The sequence below is a fragment of the Cololabis saira genome, chromosome 4 (genome assembly GCF_033807715.1).
Source record: "Cololabis saira isolate AMF1-May2022 chromosome 4, fColSai1.1, whole genome shotgun sequence".
Classification (NCBI taxonomy): domain Eukaryota; kingdom Metazoa; phylum Chordata; class Actinopteri; order Beloniformes; family Belonidae; genus Cololabis; species Cololabis saira.
The window spans coordinates 25,592,602-25,612,982 of NC_084590.1; the positions used below are offsets into that span (position 1 = coordinate 25,592,602).

At 39.8% G+C, this 20,381-nt stretch overlaps 2 protein-coding genes across 4 annotated transcripts in view; one reads left to right on the forward strand and one right to left on the reverse strand.

The window, feature by feature from the left end:
• The window catches only part of relt (RELT TNF receptor), a 42,734-nt gene extending 29,079 nt beyond the window's left edge, over window positions 1-13,655 (forward strand). For all 3 annotated transcript variants that reach the window (XM_061719258.1, XM_061719260.1, XM_061719259.1), the window contains exons 7-11: window positions 6,658-6,738; window positions 7,042-7,111; window positions 9,975-10,361; window positions 10,704-10,832; window positions 11,360-13,655. In XM_061719258.1, the coding sequence (XP_061575242.1) occupies window positions 6,658-6,738; window positions 7,042-7,111; window positions 9,975-10,361; window positions 10,704-10,832; window positions 11,360-11,363 (671 nt within the window). In that variant the 3' untranslated portion in view covers window positions 11,364-13,655. The remainder of the gene's footprint in view (window positions 1-6,657; window positions 6,739-7,041; window positions 7,112-9,974; window positions 10,362-10,703; window positions 10,833-11,359) is intronic.
• A 73-nt stretch (window positions 13,656-13,728) lies between these two features.
• Window positions 13,729-20,041, reverse strand: LOC133442327 (P2Y purinoceptor 2-like). Its single transcript, XM_061720292.1, has 5 exons — window positions 19,782-20,041; window positions 18,561-18,905; window positions 15,724-15,892; window positions 15,218-15,560; window positions 13,729-15,134 (listed from the first exon to the last, which is right to left on the reverse strand). The coding sequence occupies exons 1-5, from the start codon at window positions 19,840-19,842 to the stop codon at window positions 14,952-14,954; spliced, it is 1,101 nt and encodes a 366-aa protein (XP_061576276.1). The 5' UTR covers window positions 19,843-20,041; the 3' UTR covers window positions 13,729-14,951.
• Between the last annotated feature and the right edge of the window lie 340 nt (window positions 20,042-20,381).

Genomic DNA, 20,381 nt, shown 5'->3' on the forward strand with positions numbered 1-20,381 from the left:
CTTTACTTAATTGTAGCACTTACGGCAATTTGTGTGGCCTTGAATTAACCGTCATTTAATGTAAGAGCATAAACAGATTTAAGTCACCATATGGTGTAATCATATAAAGATGTGCCCTCAAGCATCAATCCTGCACAGTATCAGGAGCGTCGGAGCACAGCTGAAAGCTCAACAGATCAGGAGTCCATCCCACGTCAAACAAATGTTTCCTGCAGAATTTTCAATTAGAGTTAGAAACATTTTTGAAATGTTTAAAAAAATGCTGCTCATAGTACTTGAAAACAATCCAAACAGTGTTTGGATTGTGGTGGAAACAGTGCATAATTCTGTGGAACCAGGACACTTTTTGGGGGCTTACATACTGGCGTTCTGTAACACTTCCGTAAAAGTGAGCCATCAATTTTACTCCATTGGCCTTGACATACTGGCCCAAAGAAGAGAGGAAAATCCTGCAAATGATTGCCCTTACATACACGAAACCGGCATTCTGGAGTTGAAGTCTGACTCAACGACATGTCCATGAAACGACACTGAATGGGCCAATCACTTTCATTGCACTCATTATTATTATTATTATTATTATTATTATTATTATTATTATTATTATTATTATTATTATTATTATTATTATTATTATTATTATTATTATTATTATTATTATTATTATTATTATTATTATTACAGTTTTTTTCGATTGCTTACACACTAAAATTAAAAGTAGTACACTATTAGCAAAACCTTACACTCAAGAAGCAAAACATCAGCCCATATTTGCACAACTATAAGCACATTGTCAACCTCACACTTGTTGCAAAACTCTACACACAGTGATTTTCAAAACACTAAACACACTAAACGTACATTAGACACAAAAATCTATCATAAAGTCACTTCTTTGCAATACCAAAGCACTGACTGTCAAATTAGCACACCGTCCAACCAGTTAGTTCAACACAGTCATCAGGTGTGCAAACACTTGTTTGCTTAAATGTAGACACACCAATCAGGTGTATCTACACTATAGAAAGCAGCAGGTGAGCTCATTGGTCTCCAAGCACAAGAGTCAGAGAAAGACTACAGTTTTTCTCAATTGCTTTGACACATTTTGCACATCATGGGTCAACTTTATCTAATGCTCACACCTTCTTTGCACAGCAAGAGTCCTCTCTGGCGAATCGGTTAACTATTTCTCATTGCTTTCACACAATTTTCTTTGACTTTTACTGTAATACACTTTTCAAAACAGTTAACACACTTCTCACAAAGAGACACAAAACATAACTGATTTACCATGGCAACACATTGCAGACACTTTGTAGCAGCCAATTGGAACTGCTCTCTCAATTCTAAAAATTATCAGCACCTGTGTGAACTCTCTTTGCAAAACAAAGCAAGTAGTCCTCAACCTATCAAAGAGGTCAATAGCTTGAAGTTGACACCAAGCATAGATCGAGGAGGACGTGGACGAGGACATGTGGCCTGATCGTCAGGCCCGTGTCGACAATGCGTAATTTTCCTGTATTTTTATTTTTTTCATATTTACAGGGTTTCATTTGATTGTGTTTCATTTACAGTACTTCCTTTGAGAATTGACCTTTGTTGTACTGCATATTGAACCCTGTCATTTTGATTGCTTACAGTACGTGCATGTGACAAGTACTGCAATAAATATTTTTCTGTCAGAATCTTGACATTTTGTACACAGTAGAACAAATGTAAATCAATGGTGTTGACAGGAACTTCAGCAATACAAAAACAGATCTACAATATTTTACTGTATACACATTTTCTGATTTTACTGTAAATACTCTGTGACAGTATATTTCTAAGTTATATAACTAAGTTAGAGTGCTCAATACAAAACCCAAATTGTAGTATGTTGTCAGTTGTAAAATAGTCAATACTATGAGGGTGTTGAACAAAAGTTGATATTGATAGCTGTAGTTTCAATTTTGTTATCCATCGTTACAGTAAATAAATGAGAAAACACACATGTTCAATTGAGAAAGAATTCTAGGTTTTGATGGAAAAGTTTGGTTTTGATGGATGTGTGACAAGTTTTGAGAAAGTGGTGTCATTCTGCAAACATCATAAAGTGTTTTGGTTATTTCAGCTTCTGTTAAGGGCTTTGTGTGAGCTGTTTTGAAAAAGTAAACTGTGAATGGAAAAATGGGCCAAAACGATCAAGAAAAACTGTATATTTGTACTTTGTTGATAGTAGCCTACTCTTATCATAGGGACGTAGAAGTGCTAAAAGTGTTTTAGGTTTATTACAGCAGAGTGTAACTCGTGCAAACAGAGTATAGTAATGTGAAACGTGTTTGTTTCATATGGTAACAAAGTGTGGTTTTTAAAAAGAAGTGTATAGTTTTTACAAGCGTGTTTAATTTTGCAAAGGATCTGTAGTGTTTTGCTAATTTGGTGTGTTGTTGTGCTAATTGTGTGTAGTGTTTTGAAACCACGGGCCCTGTTTTGAAAATCATGCTTAGGCAATCAAGAAAAACTGTAATAATAATAATAATAATAATAATAATAATAATAAAAATAATTTAAAAAACATAGCAGAGGAGAAGATGCTTCATATTGACAAGGTCATTTTTCAACATGAGTGTGTGTAAACGTGCATACACGATTGCGCAAGAGAAGAACGTGGATATGACAGTGACGGTGTGTGTGTGTGTGTGTGTGTGTGTGTGTGTGTGTGTGTGTGTGTGTGTGTGTGTGTGTGTGTGTGTGTGTGTGTGTGTGTGTTTGTGTGTGTGTGTGTGTGTGTGTGGCACGCTGATGTGTGGAGAAGTTGACCGGTGTAAATACACAGATTCAGCTGCAGGTACAGCATCAGTACAGTAAATAAAAACGGTGCGGCTCCTCCAGCTGGAATGTCTGGTTTTTCCTCACCAGCTGCTGTTTCATTTGTGAGCAGGTTTTAATTACGAGCGCTGTTCTTCCCTGGAGAGAAGTTCCTCTGTTCTTACGACTATGGTTGGCACACGTACAACGTGATTAGAAAGTTGTTAAATTCGTACACTTCTCACTCGGTTACAGGATAAGGGGATGGCCCTTACGTACGTGACCAGTCTCTCCTTTTTGACACCTTTTGCTCTATCTTGGGAGGCAGAAAAAAGAGGTGATCAGATTTTACGCCTTTCCAGAAAGCTCTTACATATAGGCATCATGACCGGCAGAAGGGAGGACATGTTGAGCAAAGAAATGCCAGTATGTAAGTACCTTTAGTTACTTTCAGTGAACATCCCTTCACCCAGCTCTCATACAGAGCCGTCACTCCAAACATTGAAAACAAAGGAGACCCCAGCCCCGCTAATAGCATTGCTGCAGCCAATCACAGACAGCTTGAGGGTTTATGTTCCTGCGAGGTGGGCGGTCAGAGGGATACTTAATGATAAGGGTTATTATGATGGGACTTGTTTTTCTCTGGGAGTACTGGAAGGAGGTGGAGGGAGGAGCTAGCTCTCCATGTTTAGTTGAATTTTGTTTCAATTACAACTGATCCAGAAATCCCTTACACTACATTTAAAACAGACTTTTGTTATTGTTGTGACCCGGATGCCTACAAACGTCACATGATTGATTTGTAATCTTTATTCACTGCAGTGAACTTTCTTATTTGATACATTTACTTACATTGAGTTTAATTGGTTTACTTTTCCGGCGAAAGAGTCCTGAGGTCAGACTGGTTAATCATTGGTGTCAATTACAGAGTCAGCACTGCTGATGTTCTTTCTTTTGTACAAGCTATTTCAGCTCTCGTTTCAAGCTCTTCAGAATCAACTGCTAATAGAATTCACCCCTTTTTTGGCTCCTGTGTGCACCAAGGAAATTCTTGGTCTCAGCTTTGATGTAACATGTACCAGAGCCTACAGTACGTAGTGATGGAGACAGGGTCAAACAAAGCCAGCAAATATACAGTAGCTTCATCGTTGGTGACAACAGGGACTGTAAGGGCCGACCATGCCATGGCCTCTTCATGTTTTATCATATTGTTGTGAAACTCAAGTAGTTGTATGTCATGAGAAACTCCCTGAACTGCCATCCTGCACCCCTCATTTATAGTATTCATTGATCCAGTATCTTGCCTAGCATTCCCCTCCTTTCTTTTGTGAACATGACACTATCCCTCCATCTCTCCTTTCCCAGCTGATCAATAATTAAGTAATGTCTTCAACTCATTGTTTATGTCTTCTATTTCATCTTGTATGGCCGTGACTCTGCATTACCTTCTGTCTAACATCCGCCCCTTCCTTTCCATGTTAAATAAGTAGAGATAACTTGCTAATAAAGTTACAATTGTACAAAAACTGCTGACTTGGTTATTGGCGCCAGGTCCCCCAAAAAAAAGTCACAGTGATCTGAGCTGAATTCAGTTTGATTTGGTTGTTGAAATTATAATTGCATGTGGTGATGATAAATTGCACTTCACATAAGAGATGTGCAGAACAGAAAGAACATGCTTGTGTAAAATACTTCCAAAACTTTTAAACAAACAGCTGCAGATTTTTTATAAAGTCTCTTAATTACCGTATAATAAGCTGTTTAGGACCCTTGGGAAATAAACGTAAATTATGAAGTGATTTTAGAAAATCTTATCCCCTTCCTCTTGTATCCAATTCTTTCTTTCTATGCTGCTACTAGTGTATTTTACATTTATTGTGTTGTGTTTATTCTTTTGTGAAGAACCTTGTGACATTCTCTTGTCTGTGAAAGTTGCTATAGAAATAAACATACTACTTACTTGAAGACAGATAATGCAGTGGTGCACAGATAAGGTAAGGGGTTTTGTTTAAGTGAGATTAAGGACAAAAGAAGGGTGAAGATGCATGTTATCAGATGATTAAAACAGAAACAAGTAAAGATATAATGGACCTTAAGAAAATTAAAGGTATCTTGCAGTCAGAGGCTTTGAATATATCGTGAGTATTTCCCTCCTTGTTTCCCATTCTTGCTCTCATAAAGTGCCAGTTGCAGTGAACTATGTCAGCCTGCTAAGGTCTTAACTGGGCTGAGGTTAGAGAAACCTCTTACTTCAGCACTTTCCCAATATTCTCAGCTCAATGGGAACACCCCTGAGGATGAATTACAGCAAGCAAAGTTTTGCTCCAAAAAACCAACATGCAGTGGTAACTGACTATCCGGAGCTGTGGTCAGAGAAACATTCATCTTTTCAGAAAATGCAGCAACAGAACATGTGATGAAGAGATCCAGAAAGAGCAAAAGTGAGCTGAAGTTAAGTCTGCTCTGTGCTTATGTAGCATGCAAATGAGTGTATAGCAATTAGTTTATGTTAATCACTTCCCTGTTTGACCACAGGACTGCTGCAGTTCCACTTAATTAAACTGATTGAAATAAAATAAGGTTTAAAATGTCAAAAAAGGACAGAAAGCCAAAATGAAACTGTTTGATACCTTAATGTTGTTCAGAATCAAACATTGAACTCATGGGTCAAACTTTCATGAAGAAATTAGAAAATAATGTGTACCAGTCTGTAAAAGCAGACGCTGTTAACCCTACATAGCAACAGCCTCTGTGGAAACAGAGCTATTGTTATTGCCTAACTACCGCCTAATGCTGCTGATACAAGGGACAGAAATAACACACACACACACGCGGTCACATTTGCAAACTTATACAGTCACATTTGGCTCTGTACCTCACAGAGCACAGTGTCAGCTGGCGTTGGGGGTCTGGTACGTCACACCACAGTGCTCTGCACACAAACACAGCCTATGCAGCTCTCTGTGCTTCAGCAGAGCTGAATGGAGCATAATTGCTGAGTGAGTGTATTTTGTTCCCGTGCCCTCATCGCTCTTCTTTCAGCTGCCTCACAGTGCTGGGCTACTGTATTATGGGGTAGTGGGGGGTTGCCATGGAGGCATATCCATTCTTCTTCACATCCAACCTTATCAGTCCATCTAGATGAAGCACAAAGTCCCACCAGTGACATTCATTTTGTGAACTGGGCTTTCTCTTTCAAATGGAAATTATTATAGAAATAGTATAATAAATGCATGGACATGTCAATGTTTTTTTTTTTGTTATGAGCACACAATATTAAAATTCATCAACCTTTCACCATCCATCCACCCATCCATTCTTCACCTATCCCAGCTGCTTTCCACCATGTTCGGCATATACACTGATTCTATATCATGTATATTCAAAAATAATCATTTCATATATTTCAAAATGTCTTAAGTAACTAAGTTGGCTATTTTCTGTAATATAAATTGTACTCTTTGTATACAACTGACTAATGATCGGTGGAGAGATTTTTTTTCTCTTTTTTTTTTCTCTTGAAGAGCTGCCAAATTCTCAGTTTATTTTTCAGTGTGATGATTTCAGTATGAAGATCAGGGCGTGAAAATGTTTGAATTTCCTTTTTGAGAACAGTAGGGGAGATAATCCAGTATTGCAGTAAAGGGCTGAATTAAACAATGAGTAACTTCAAACGTCAAATAATCTTGCAATTATACAGTTCTAAAATTCAGGTACACAGAATGGTTTCTGATCTATAAAGTGTGTTGTGAAGTAACGCCAACATTGACCCTTTGGTGACGGTATAGTGCTTGAGGTGCAAACGTTAAAGATGAACTCAAAACATTTTCATCAAACAGCTTCATCCTGTCTTGTTCCTTTTTCTAGGTAACAGTTGTCCCTACATATCTGACGACCTGAATGAAGACACCATCAGTGTTCTGGTTCGCCTCATAACTGAGAAAAAAGGTATGTGCGATGCACCTCACGACAGTAATGTTACATATGAGATTATGTGGTCAGAGACGTTTCATCTTATGGGTTTGGAGTAGAAGACCACATTGACATCACAGTATGCCACATGCAACGACACATACAGAATCCCTCTGTAGTGACCTCAGATATACTCCTTAGCAAAAAAAATAAACTTGTGATGAAAGTTTCCAAATGTTGTTTATATAAATATATATTACAGTACCCACTGCGTAGTTTGATTATTCTAATATCTAGTAAATGTAGTCATTGTTTTGATTGAGGCTCATCTTGTTTCAGAGAACGCTGCTGCACTGGAGGAGCTGCTGCTGGAGTACGAGAGCAAACAGATGAGCAAGGGCTCTATTAAGTATGTGGCCGCACATAGACACACTTATACACTAACAAATCATCCGTCATCTGCTTAAAGTCAGGTTAAGGGGGGGCAGGGAAAGTTTGCAAGATGAAAAAGATAGTGAAGATTTAGGAGGTGGGCTCTTGCCATGTTATTTCAATTAAGTGTGTGTGTGTGTGTCTGTGTGTGTCTATAGGCTTGTTATTGGGATTATGTGTTTAGCTTTAGCACAGACCGGTAAAACAAAAAAGTCAAGTGTTTTGGAAAGTAACCATAAAATTTGAAACTACATCTTGAAATGTATCCAAACTGAGTTAAGGAGCGTGATGTTTGTCACACAGGTCTGAAGCATCTCACACAGTCGTAACAGCAGTCTAGTCATGAGGGTTAAACAGAGTTTGTCGCTAACCTCACTGGCTGTCACATAGCTGAAGTCATAAAATTGACCACAATTTGACCAAGTGTAGTTGTGGTTATAACTTGGGCTGAAAGTTGCAGGCATTAAAACTGTTCAAGTAGTCAGGATTTAATCTAACGAGCCCATTAATGTGCTGCTTTATACCACAGTCTACACCACTGTGTTTTGACTTTTACTCAGATGTTTGTGCAGACAAAAAAACCAAACAAAAACAATCCCAGGAAACTGTGTAAACTAAATGTATATATATAAATACAGTACAGACCAAAAGTTTGGATAAACCTCCCCATTTGTTTGGAAGAGAAGGTGTGTCCAAACTTTTGGTCTGTACTGTACATTGATATCAATGCCAGAAACACCACTCAAAAGGTTGATACAGGAGCATGTTGACCACTGTGTTGCAGCACGGCTTCATATGGTCAGGCAGGTCAGTTTAACACATGGGCTGTTTCACCGCAGAGCCAGATTTAAATGGTCCAGCTGAGATAATCAAGACCTCTCCTGCACGACACATTGTCTGGATGGACACACGGTTACTTCAAAACTTCTGCTTCTCAGTCAGCATTAATGTTGCCTTCATAAACAGTCGAGTTACCCATTTCATGTGCACTAATGCTCCCTCATACAAAAATATATGTTGGCTGTTAAAATGTTTCTGATAAACAGACCTCTCCTCTTTAAAGCAGCACAAAGATGTTTTTCTATGTTAAAACTCAGACAAGATTCTGAGGTTGAAATGTCTGCTTAGACCCACAAACTCTTCTAAAACCCACGTGAGTGAACACAATCACTGGATTTACAATTTCAGGTTAAAACTTGTATGTAAAGATAACTAAAATGATCTTGAACAAGGCACATTGGTATCTCTCATCCATGTCCTTTTGTGCACGGACATTTCTTAGTTCCCTTAAGCTCTTTGCAGTTTATCATAAATGTTACATAAAATGTATCATCAAATACATTTCATGGTTGGGGCAAGTATTTAATTCATGTCACTGTCTTTTCTCTTTCCCAGTTTTACCATATTAAACAGGCTTTCTAGTCTTCTCCCATTTCAGCTTTTTCTTAAAAACATTTTTTAACATCAGATTTATTTCATTTCATTTATTTTTTCATTTCAGACTTGTCCAAACCATTGTATAACAACAAGATTTAAAACTAGCATGCATGTATAATTAAACAGAAACATTTCTCAGTTTCAATATTTATTTGATCATAGAATTTCAATTTAATTTGAATTATTATAGCTTGGATTAAAAAAATAGTGCATTCTGTTTCCATTAACATTTGACACAGCTCCTTAATTTTGTGGGAGACGCGGTTGCAAGCGAAGTCCTGTCATCTTTAATTTAAAAACTTAATGACAAACATTCATCTTCTGACAGTATTAGATGATGGTTTTCATTTCAAAGGTCGGGGGGCCTTTGGCAGCTTGCTGCTGCTCCATGGAGCCACAGAAACATGTCAGCTTTGGCTTCGAGAACATCCTCGCGCGCGCACACACACACGCACACGCACACACACACAGGATGTCCATAGACAGCTCTGGAAGCTTTTCTGATGCGTGTGTGGGGTTATCTGGGCCCCCATAGGTCACCTACCAGCTCCTATAGCAGAGACACACGGCTGCATTCCTGTCTTTTGCTCTGCCTTTGTACATGCGGTGGAAACATGGAAAAAAGGTTAAAGCCATCAAAACTGCTTTACGCTTACACGTGTAAACTGAATAACAGTAGAGACAAAGACAAGTGGACCTCCTATTTGGAGTTTTTTTTTAACTCCTATCTCACTCTAACACATGATGCAAACACACTCATTTTTGTGTGACTTGACTCGCAGGGTTCATGTGTTGAATAGCTCTTTCTATAAAGACTGATCTTCTTGTGTGTGGAGGGACTCCAAACACAATACTGACAAGACTTGCAGGTTGTCTGGATGCTACAGTAACTAAAGGCGCATCCAGACAACCAGAAACTGCTCTGATTGGAGCAGCAGAGTAGCTCTGAACAGGACAGCAACATCATCTTCCTGTCAGCCTTCTCTCAAATATTAATTTCTGCAGTACCTGCAGTGGTCTGTCTGCTCCTCTGCAAGTCTAATCAGAAGACAATGTGCACTATTAAAGCCACATTCTTATTGTCTGTGTCACTAATTTGAGCTGGTCAGACAAACATTTGAGTTACTTTTTAGAATTCTAGCTATGTGGCTGTAACACCACAATGAGGGATGTCATGCATGGTTTTGTGTGTTCAGAAATGTTGAAATAATGAAATTGTGCTTTTAAAGATGTATCTCAAATTAGACATTTTGTCTTGACATTACAGGAAAATATTGAAAACATCTGACAGGGAAGTCGCTTACTTAGAATAACACTTGGATAACAATAATAGTGTTTTCTCTATACTTGATTGGAATTAATCAGACTTTCATCGTCTTCTTTTCAACTTCTCCCCTTCTCAGGTTCCCAATGCTGTCTCCCCTGTCAACGCTCCGCGCCCTCCCCAGGGTTTGCCCCCATCAGTCCCACCTCCACACCATCTCCGGCCTCTCTGGGCTGGCCCCCAAACACGGCTACCGCTGCTCTCGCTGTGCCCAGAAAAAATGGCCCCCTATTCTCATTCCTCCTCTGGATTCTCTTAAAGATCCACTGAAGCCCCCCCAAAGCCTCATTCTGCCCTCTTTGGACATACCCACGGACCAGCAGAAGAGCCCCCTGCTGGGGGGGGTGTGTGTGGACACACACCACACACAAACTGTCGTCGTGCCAAAAACTGTACAGGATAAAGTGGATGGGAGCGAAGTGAAGGAGAAGAAGGAGGGAGAGCAAACAGTGTTGTCTGTGGGGAGGTGAGTCCAGCTAAGACAGTTACTGAACCAAAACTACAAAATTACAATCCCTGAAGGACTGCAACAAAACATTTATCATTTCTGCAGCTGTGTATTCTTTACCGCACATTTCAGAAAGACGTCTTCTTTAATCTGCACGATGGTTTTGCAAACCGCACTCACACAACATCACTTCCCGTAACCCTCTAAAAGTAGCAGAGAATGTCATCAAACACAATGCAAGGAGCAACTACATGTCCGATCTGTAAACACAAGTCTGCACTTCCTGTTACAATACAGTGATCACTGTGTCTGACTCTAGTGATGCTTCCAGCTCAGTTATGTATTTTCCTTTATTTACAGATTTCAAGTCTCTCACATCCATGAGCACAATCCCAGCACTTTAGAAACCAAAACATCATCCCAGGAGCAGAGGAACCCCTTGTTTGGAGGGAACCTTTTCTCTTCCTCTTCATCATCTGGTTTCAGAAGGTACAATTTTGAAAATAAGGCACTACTATCACACAAATTGTGGTTATAACCTTTTTTTTCCCTCTCTGTAACAACCTGGAGCCCTTCTGGTCCTGCACATTTCCTGTATGCTGAATAGTTGTAGAGCAGTTAGTTTAATGACATGGTTGCAGCTTGTTCCAGCTAACACTCAGTTAGGTTTGTTTCCCTGGAAAAATAAATCATTCAAATTTTGTTCTGCTTAGCAGAGGAAGGTTTCTGTAACAGTTGGGGAAATGAGTATCCTCTGCTTGCAGTTATGAACATGTGCAAATGCTCTGTTACTGAATCCGCATTATTACACAGATCATCTGGGCCAGCTTTTTGTCAAAGATAATTTATTACAACATGTCCTACAGTAGGAAAAGATCTCTTCAGGTGAAAAAACGATGCTTCAACATCAGCCAAAGTCATGAATAATGATATCGGAGAGCTGTAAAAGGACTTAAATATTACGCACAACAATGTCACTTATTTGACTTCTTTCACATTTGCCCTTCTCTCCTCAGATGAAGAGACTGAAAGAAGCTGCCCGATGATGCTACCTCATGGAAGATGACCTCATCACCATAATGACAGCTTGACCACCGGGATGGAGGATGCTTTTATAATGACTTTCAAAAACCCAGCCTTCTCCTGCTGGAAGAAGTAGCTTCTGGTCCTGTGATAAGAGAAATATCACAGTATTTCTTATCACATGAGAACCCCCCCCAGAAAAATAGCTAGTGTTCCTGCTGCCCTTGTGTCCCAGACAGACATGGCTTTGAAAAGCCGCTTGGATCCAAGTTTTTTTAACGCTTTGTGCTGAGCAAGTATCACAAACTGACATAAAATAACTGAAGAGAAGTGATCAAGCAAAGAGGACATAAGATTACAAAACATAGAAGACCATGAAAATTTCAAAGCAACTTAGAAGATAGAAAAGCATTTCATTTTCTGCCACAAAGTGCCACAGAAAATACAAGATTGAATGTCGGAAAAAGATTGAGATGCTCAGCGTAACCGGCTCATTCATTTTGCTCTTACGGAAACTGCAGGTGACCTGACATTTTTAGACCCTTAACGTGTTGAATGTAGTCTTCACCGAAACTCACTGCAGGCACTGAGTTCAGTCATTTATGGAAAAGTCTTAAACTTTAGCCAGTAAACAGTATTTCCTTTCCTTTGAAACATCTGTGTGATCAGTAGGGACAGAAATGTTTGGAGTCAGTCCAGTATTCAGTGAGAGTGCCATAAACAGCAGTTGTGAAACGGCTGCATCGCAATCCAAAGATGCAGTGGTCCGCACCAAAGGTATGCTTGATTTTATCATTAGCCTGCCATGCTTTTGTAAAGTCCAAGTGTTGGTCAAAGAAATTATTTGATTCAATCAACTACTTACACTCTGCAGATGCTTTTTGTGGTGTTGAAAAAGCTTAATAAAAAAGCTTTAAATCACAGAAAGTGCTCCAGTGTAGCTGCAGTCGTCCCGCCCACTGCGCAACAAACAAACAAGCAAAGAATTAGCTCAAGCTCAAGCTCAAGTATTAAGCCAACTTGAGCTTGCTCATGTGCACTGAAATTAGTCTGTGCAGATTTGTTTTTCTCTATTTCAAAGGTCAAGCTTTCTTGACGTAAGACACACTTGTCTCTAAAGGACACCGTAACCATGATGCACAGAATTCCTACCAGAGCCTCGAAGTCTTTAAAACAAGCACTTTGACTTTGATGTGGACACTCACCATCCTGGATCAAACCCTGCAGCTCTCCCTTCATCACAGGACTTCATCCAAACATTTCTTGCTTATTAATCATTTAGGTCCCAACAGTTAGCAAAAACCAGGCTTAGGTTTAAAAAAAAACAGCAATTTTCCTTCAACCCTGATTCAGTACAACTACCTGCAGTCAACATGAATATTTTGTGTGTGTTTTACACTCTGAATGGATTCAAGTAGGTGATCAGGAGCCAGCTTTTGTGTTCGAGGGGCTCCTCCTGTAAAACCACTGCATCTCTGTGGTTTATTTTGGGTTGCAGTTCTCATTTGGGATCTGAAGTGAAAAACTGAACACAAAGAGATCTCACTTTCATAGAACAAAACATGTAAATGAATGTAAATATGTAAATATCAAGTACAGGATGGCCCATATTACTTTGATTTTTATCATTTTAAGACACGGTATGTAAGAGGTCACACAAAGATCCCCATAACGGGAGAGACGGCTGCACTGCACCAGACACATGATTTACCATCAACCCTGTCATACACACAAACTGAAATGCTGATTGAAATGAACATGACATGTTGTTAAACACCACTTAACATGCCACTTATTCTCTTTTCGCCAGAAAGAAATCACTAAATGCAGAGGCGCGTTTATCTTTTGCAGCTAATTGAAGAAACCAACTCAAGGCTGCAAAGAATTAGTGGTTGAAATGCCTCAAAGACGTACAGCTCAGCTGCCTTTAGTTTACATCCTTGTGGGTTTTAAAGCATGTACTATAATCATGGAGGTTTTTTTTAACTACTCATTTTCTTATTATGCTGTAAAGAAGAATATGACAACATGTCCAGTGGACAGGATATTTATTTTCTGAAGTTACAGTTACATGTTTTCATTTGATCTGGTTTCGGTACTATAGGGGGAGTTAACATGAAATGTTTTCAAGCTGAAGTGTTGCTGGTAGGAAGGAAGTACGAAAGAATAATACTCTGATCAGATTAGTGGCATTTGTTTATATCATATTACAATATTTCTGTATCATGTTTTAAACTCTTGAAATAAAGAACAGCTGTATTTTAAATGGTTTGCTGTTGCTGCAAGTGACTTACATTGATGTGGCTTGTTATTGTGTGCAAGTGTGTGAGACGAAGTATGTATGTTAGAAAAACCCTGTTGAGCTGAAAATACGGAGGAAGAAAGTACTGAAACCGCAGAACCTTCACTTATCCTGTTGGACTCTATCTCCCCCTAGTGGTCGTCGTGAGATGGTTTCATAAATGAAGGATAAAGTGGCTCTTCCTACGAATATTAGCTTAACAATTTCTAAACTCTTAATCAAGTTGACTACTTTGGTTTTAAGATAACTTTTATTATTATGGGGAATAAGTAATTCCATTGAGTTGCAAAATATAAGAAAAGCAACTACTACCATAGTTGTACATCTTTATTATTTCACAACTACTATTCTTTACACGTTGTGACTTAAGGACACACACACACACACACACACACACACACACACACACAAAGCCCACATTCAAACCAGGACTTAAATGGCCACAGAGTTGTTTTAACCTTGATGGGTACACAGCTAGATCCATGGTACACAGACGTGTCCGTAATGTGTTTACTATGTGGATCAGAGGAAACAAGGTGAGGGGGAACATCTGGTTCCTATGCAAACATACATGGGTGGACACTGTAGTCAAATGTTGGTAGGAGAGCAAAGTTTTTTCAAGCAATCATCTTGTATCATAAATACATTCATGGCATTTGTATTGAACGACAATTCTTGAAAAATCACTTGGAAATGATCACTGCCTCTCTAGACACTGCATGAATAGAGGTCTGGACCGTTCTGTACCTGTAACTATCAGATTATGCTGCAAAACAGACGGTCAAGGTAAATTAAAAACATCTTTTAATTCAATTCAGCTCTAGAAGTTAAGAAACTTAGGTGAAGCAGTTTTTCTTGTGCATTAATCCTAATTACAAAGAGGAGTTCAGTCCTCTCACAAAAACTTCCTCTGACGACATGCAGGTGCACAAATGTGCTCACAATATCTAACCCTAACACAAAAACAGAGTTGTGCAGGGTTATCTGTGAAAAGATTAAATTAGAAAGGTTTTTGTGGAAGATGAAATTGCACAATAAAACCTTGGCATATACTTTATCAGTCTACAGACTGACCTGAAGAAGAAATGAGATGTATTCATTTTAAAATGAGTTGATTTCTCCCCTTTCAAAAAAAAAGAACGCTCCTTTTTAACATAGACATATCAAGTCCAAGTCTTGTGGTTGCCATACAGGCAAGTTAAGACTGAAAATCCACATTTATAGGAGGTGCTTTGCAAAGAGTACAAGACTTGTCCCTCAAATATAAGGTCTCAGGGATTGGATCAGAGCTGTGTTGTTACACTTTTAGATTTTGATGAGGACAGCTTGCGTTTCTTGGTGAGACTGCTGCGGGTGCTCTGCCCTGCCAGAAAATAAAGGATGGGGTCCATACAGCTGTTGGCGCTGGCCAAAGGCCGCGTCACCTTGTAAGCCACGCTGGACGCCTCCAGCAAACTACAGCTGACCTGGTTAACAGATTAAAAAAAACATAATTCAGTAAACTCTTAAATTATTGCAAATTATATCATCTAAATGTCTCAGTCTTCACCTGTGTGGGATCGACCTGCCTCAGATATCTCAGGGAATAGTAAAGACTCCTGGTGAGGTGGAAAGGGAGAAAGCAGAGCATGAACGCTGCCAGCACAATAATGATCATCTTCACTGACTTCTGCTTGGACCTTTGGGCCGCTAGACCTCCCCTCTCCTCAGCTCCTCTGCCGGACCCACGGCCAAGCCCCAGAAGTTTCCGCACCATGAGGCCGTAGCACACCATCACCACCATAAAGGGCAGGGCAAACATGAGCACCGACACGACCGAGCTGTACACCAGGAAGTCATCGAAAAGCTCTGGGCTGGTGGTGTCATAGCAGATTCGCTCGGTGTCCTCATCCCTGGCGGAGGAGGTGGAAGATTACAATTATTTAGGATTTTAGCGTGGAAATGCCAAGTTCGGCTCTGAGCAACAGAAAAAGACAGGATGGTTAAAAAAAAAAAAGCTAATAAAATATAAATGTGCTGGCAACCAGAAAGAAAGAAAGCATAAGGTTTGATCACCTCGTTCTTGAGAAGTAGAGGACGGGAGCCTGGCAGAACAAGACACAGGCCCACACTGCCACCGACACCAGCCGGGCCTGACGGGCACTGACCCAGCTCAGGGAACGGACCGGATAACAGACGCCGATGAACCGATGCAGACTGATGCAGCACAGGAACAGAATAGAACCTGTCACAAGGACAAATATTGAACACACTTATTATTCATATCATTTAAACTGTAGCCTCACAGGTTATGTCCTAATTTCACTCGCTCACAATCACATTTTCATGCCATTAAAAAAGGTGTTGACACACTTCCAAATGCAGATATAAACAGAATGCAATGATTATGAACTCCTTAAAATCCTATTTCTGATTGGAAATGGTCAAGAGACAACTACCGTAATCCAGCGTTGAAACTGGTACAGGCCAATGTTTGTGGGTGAAAATGTATCCATTCTGAAAATAATGCCGATAACACATTTAAGATGAGCTGGAGCAGGAGCAACAAAGGACTGCAGAGGTTGTGTAATGTTCAACGCCCCCCCTGGTGGTGCTGCGACCATCCACAAACTAATTAATTTGACTGACAGCAGCAGAGCATCTTGTTTGGTATAAGAAGCCTCCCAATGAGGTTAAATATTTCAAAAGTAAAGGTGAAGAAGGAATAGCCACTTCGTGAAAGACATGGACTGGGTTGGTACTTCAATGAAAGCACAAAATGGGGGGATTTCATTATCTATGGTATGATATCATTAAATGAATCAGAGGATCCAGAGAAATGTCTGTATGAAAAAATGGATGAAACTGAAACTTGACAATGAATTGCAATTATCTTTGAGCTTTTTGGGGGGAGCACTTGCATTACAGACAGACCCGCCGAGCGTGATGGAAATCACTGCGCAGTCCAAGGAACAACTTTGAATTGGATTTAAAATGGTCCCATGTAATTGAAAGTAAATAAATTCTTTAAAAACACATCCAGGCAATGGGTCCATTTAAGATGTGCAAATAGGATTCTGCATCCTCTGGGCTAAAGAGGAGTACAAGGGGGCATTAGAGGACCTACGTGCTGTCATCAGCGTTGCCCATGTTACACGCTTCACATCTGGGAAAACACCACTGATGAAGCTAAGTGCATGAATGCACACCGGTTTTGGAGCAATATACTCTTTCATCCCGACATTATCGCTCATTTACTTCTGTCTGTAATACTCCAAATGAGATCAAATTAGAACAGTATGGAGACTGAAAATGTAACAAAGAAAAGGAAAATCAATGATGATACCATTAACTTAAACTCAGCAGTCAATATGTGGTTACGGGTACAGGTGGTTGCAATCATTATTTGGTACAAAGGCAGCGTCTGTGAAAGGCTGTCGCTCCGTATGTGAACAAATACATGAGAGAATCACTGACATTTTTTAAAACAATGTTCTTTAAAGTTACCTGGGAAAGGATTTGTTTTAGCCTCTTATAGTGCACAATGTCATTAAATGATTAAAGGGGAATTTGAGAGTGTGGAGGACACCTGTGACCTTTGATCCCACAAATGGTGCGAACTGTCGTTTATCAATAACAGATGTGGCAAGTGCAAGGGATTACGGTGGGAAGCTTAAGTCAAGCTTCCCAAAGGAGTCAATATAGTTAACAAAGACCTTACATTTTCAAATGCCACTAAAAACATGACTTGATATTTTAAAAAAGGATCTTGGTGTAAACCTGGTCCAGAGGATCCAGAGTAGAAGCATGTTCTGTTGTCAGAGGAATCAATTTACCTGCAACAAATCCCAAATCCAGGATCTACAATGGTGTAGGGTTTTATCGGTGCCCCTGGCGGGCCTCATTTACACTTATGTGATGGAAGCATAATGCAAAAAAGTGCCTTCAAGATGTCATCTTTTCCAGCAACATCCATGCATTTTTCAACAAGTCAAACCCCCCATCTGCCCACACTACATAGTCATGGAGGGAGAGCACTCTGCTCCCTCCTGAGGAACACTCAAATGGTCTACCTGATTTCCTGACACGTCCCCAACAGAGAATGTGTGCCGGACTGTAAAACACGGACGCAGTGGCGTCAATTCAGTGGAAGCTAAGGTATGGCAAGGTTACGAGTCACAGAACTTAACTAGAGTATCAATCAACACGTCCAGCAAATACTCATCACAGAAGTCTGCTATGTAGCTGATCTGTGTGGTCAAGAAAACTGGAACTTTTTCAAATGCAGTCTCGCTCACTGCAAAAACTCAAAATCTTACCAGGAATATTTGTCTTATTTCTAGTTAAAATGTCTAATTTTTAGTAAAAAAATCTCATTACACTTAAAACAAGAGTCATTACCAGAAAAATAACTTGTTATTTGACCATTTTCACCTGGCTGTTTCAAGTAAATTTTCACTTGAAATAAGTAGAAAAATCTGCCAGTGGGACAAGATTTATCTTCTCACAAAAAAATCTTGTTCCACTGGCAGATTTTTCTACTTATTTTAAGTGAAAATCTACTTGAAACAGGTGAAAATTGTTGTTTTTGAGTCTTGTCTTAAATGTAATGAGATTTTTTTTTTTACTAAAAATTAGACATTTTAACTAGAAATAAGACAAATATTCTTGTTACGATTTTGAGTTTTTTGCAGTGTATAATAACTAGTGAAATCGATCATGTTGTTCTGATTTGCATTTGTAGTTATTCTATATGTATTAAGTAATAGAATAATCAATACAAATGGACATAGAGTAATTCCATAAATGTATTTAAAAAACAAACATTTACATTTTCCCTTGAAGCCAAGGTGTGGCGGCTTCCATACCTTGCCATACCCAATTGACGCCCCTGCACGGACGCCTAAACGTACCATATAGGTTTGCATAAAACAGGAAGCGTATCAGCTTGCAGAACGGCTCGCTGAAGGGCCAGTCGTTCTCGTCTGCGTAGTAGTAAATGAGGAAGGGCAGGGTGAAGACGTAGAGCGTGTCACACATTGTCAGGTTGAACATGTAGATGGTGGAGGGCTTCCAGCGCTTCGTGCGGAACACGATCACATACAGAGCCGTGGCATTCAAAGCCAGGCCGAACACAAAGACCAGGGCGTAGCTGACCGGAAGCAGAATGAATTTAAAATCTTCATTGAATAAACAGTAATAGCTGAGGTTGGTGTGGTTGTTGCTGTCAGAGGAGGCCATGCTGCTTGCGAGGACACCTGAGGAACACAGAGAAAGAGTTTTCAATATGTTGCATTTTTCAACCTCCTGCTGCGGTGAACAGCAATGCAGTTGTGATACACACTGTACAACAGGGACGAGTGAAAAAAGGGAAAGGTTTCTTTTGAGAAACTGAAACCTTGACTGAGTCCTCTGATTCACTCACTTTGGCAGGCTCCGGCAGCATGGTGCAGTAAAACACCCTCTAGGGAGCTGTTCACTATAACATTATGATTCACAATGATATTTCGTCCATCCAGTTTGAGTCAGCCCATTTTAATGCCATTGTGCTTTAGCAAATCATTTTAATGATGACTTCCTGTGATCATTCATGCTCTTTCTGAGTGTTGGTGCTTGAACAAATGTGGGAAGAGTTGTGAGAGGATACTTAAACTCTGACATCCCATGTTAAATCATAACACTCATCAAACGCTCTCAGAAATCAGTTTCATCTGGCGGCATGCATGGGCCACTTTGTGAGTAAGCAGTAATGCATTTTTTTGCAGACATAGTTTCAGACCGTGATCAGCCCAAATGATGTGGCAACAATCTTTCACACAAAAAACGCCTCCTGTAGTTGTTTTCTCGTGCGGAAAATCAACTCCAGCAACATTGCACGTCAAAGTTTTGTAAAAGCTCACAGCTGTGAGACGGAGAAAGAGGAATAACTTTGTAACTCAAACCAGACTTCGTTTTGAAACCTTTCTTCTTCTTTATTCATTGGCATGCATAGTAAAGTGCAGCACAGTCTCAAACCGCCGCAGCAAGTTTCATTGTTTATCTGACAAGCTCAAGTTCAAACCAGTCAAGTATTAACATTAGAAACTATCCCTCTTCAACTAACATGTAAATTAGAGAGTAGATGTCAGACTTACAGGCTTTTCGGGCGAAGATGAAGCACTTTTCGTCCTTCTCTGTCAGATGTAATGTTTTCATTTATCAAAAATCCAGGCACGGGTTGACTCTGAACACTTCGTGCTCCCGGTGATCTCCTCAAAACAACTACAGGTTAACTTTAACAGATCACAGACCTGAGGCACTGAGAATGCATTTCAAGTTCCCCAGAAATCCTTTCAGCCTGCATGCCAGGACTCAACATATTGCGCTGTTGAGCAAGACTCCTTCAAATATTCTGGATATAGGAAGTTACTCACGCTTCTTAACCTCTGACGCTCCTGTGCAACGTATTCTCAGTGTGTGATTCTTAGAGCTGAATGTATGCTCAAGAGAGTTTAGGTGGTGAAAGGTTGGTTGAGGTGTGTGGGAGTCTGACAAGCTGCAGCCTGCACGGCTGGGGCCTGAGGCTGAGACATTAACTATCTTTTAGTTCAAATGGACGGTCACTATCATAACTCTCTTTATGTTGCAGTCAGGCAACTTCAGTTGGAATTCACCTCATTTACATCATTTCATATTAGTCTGAACCAAACTGGAAAGGATATTTTTTGCATGCCATCTTTCATCTCTTTTTCTTT

What these genes read in the sequence shown, in the direction of transcription:
- LOC133442327 (XM_061720292.1), bottom strand. Translation starts at nt 19,842, where the DNA reads ATGAAAACATTACATCTGACAGAGAAGGACGAAAAGTGCTTCATCTTC. An exon ending in GTTTTATGCAAACCTATATG is followed by an intron (nt 15,893 to 18,560) that starts GTACGTTTAGGC and finishes TCCTTGTGACAG; the next exon opens with GTTCTATTCTGTTCCTGTGC. An exon ending in CTCTACTTCTCAAGAACGAG is followed by an intron (nt 15,561 to 15,723) that starts GTGATCAAACCT and finishes CTCCTCCGCCAG; the next exon opens with GGATGAGGACACCGAGCGAA.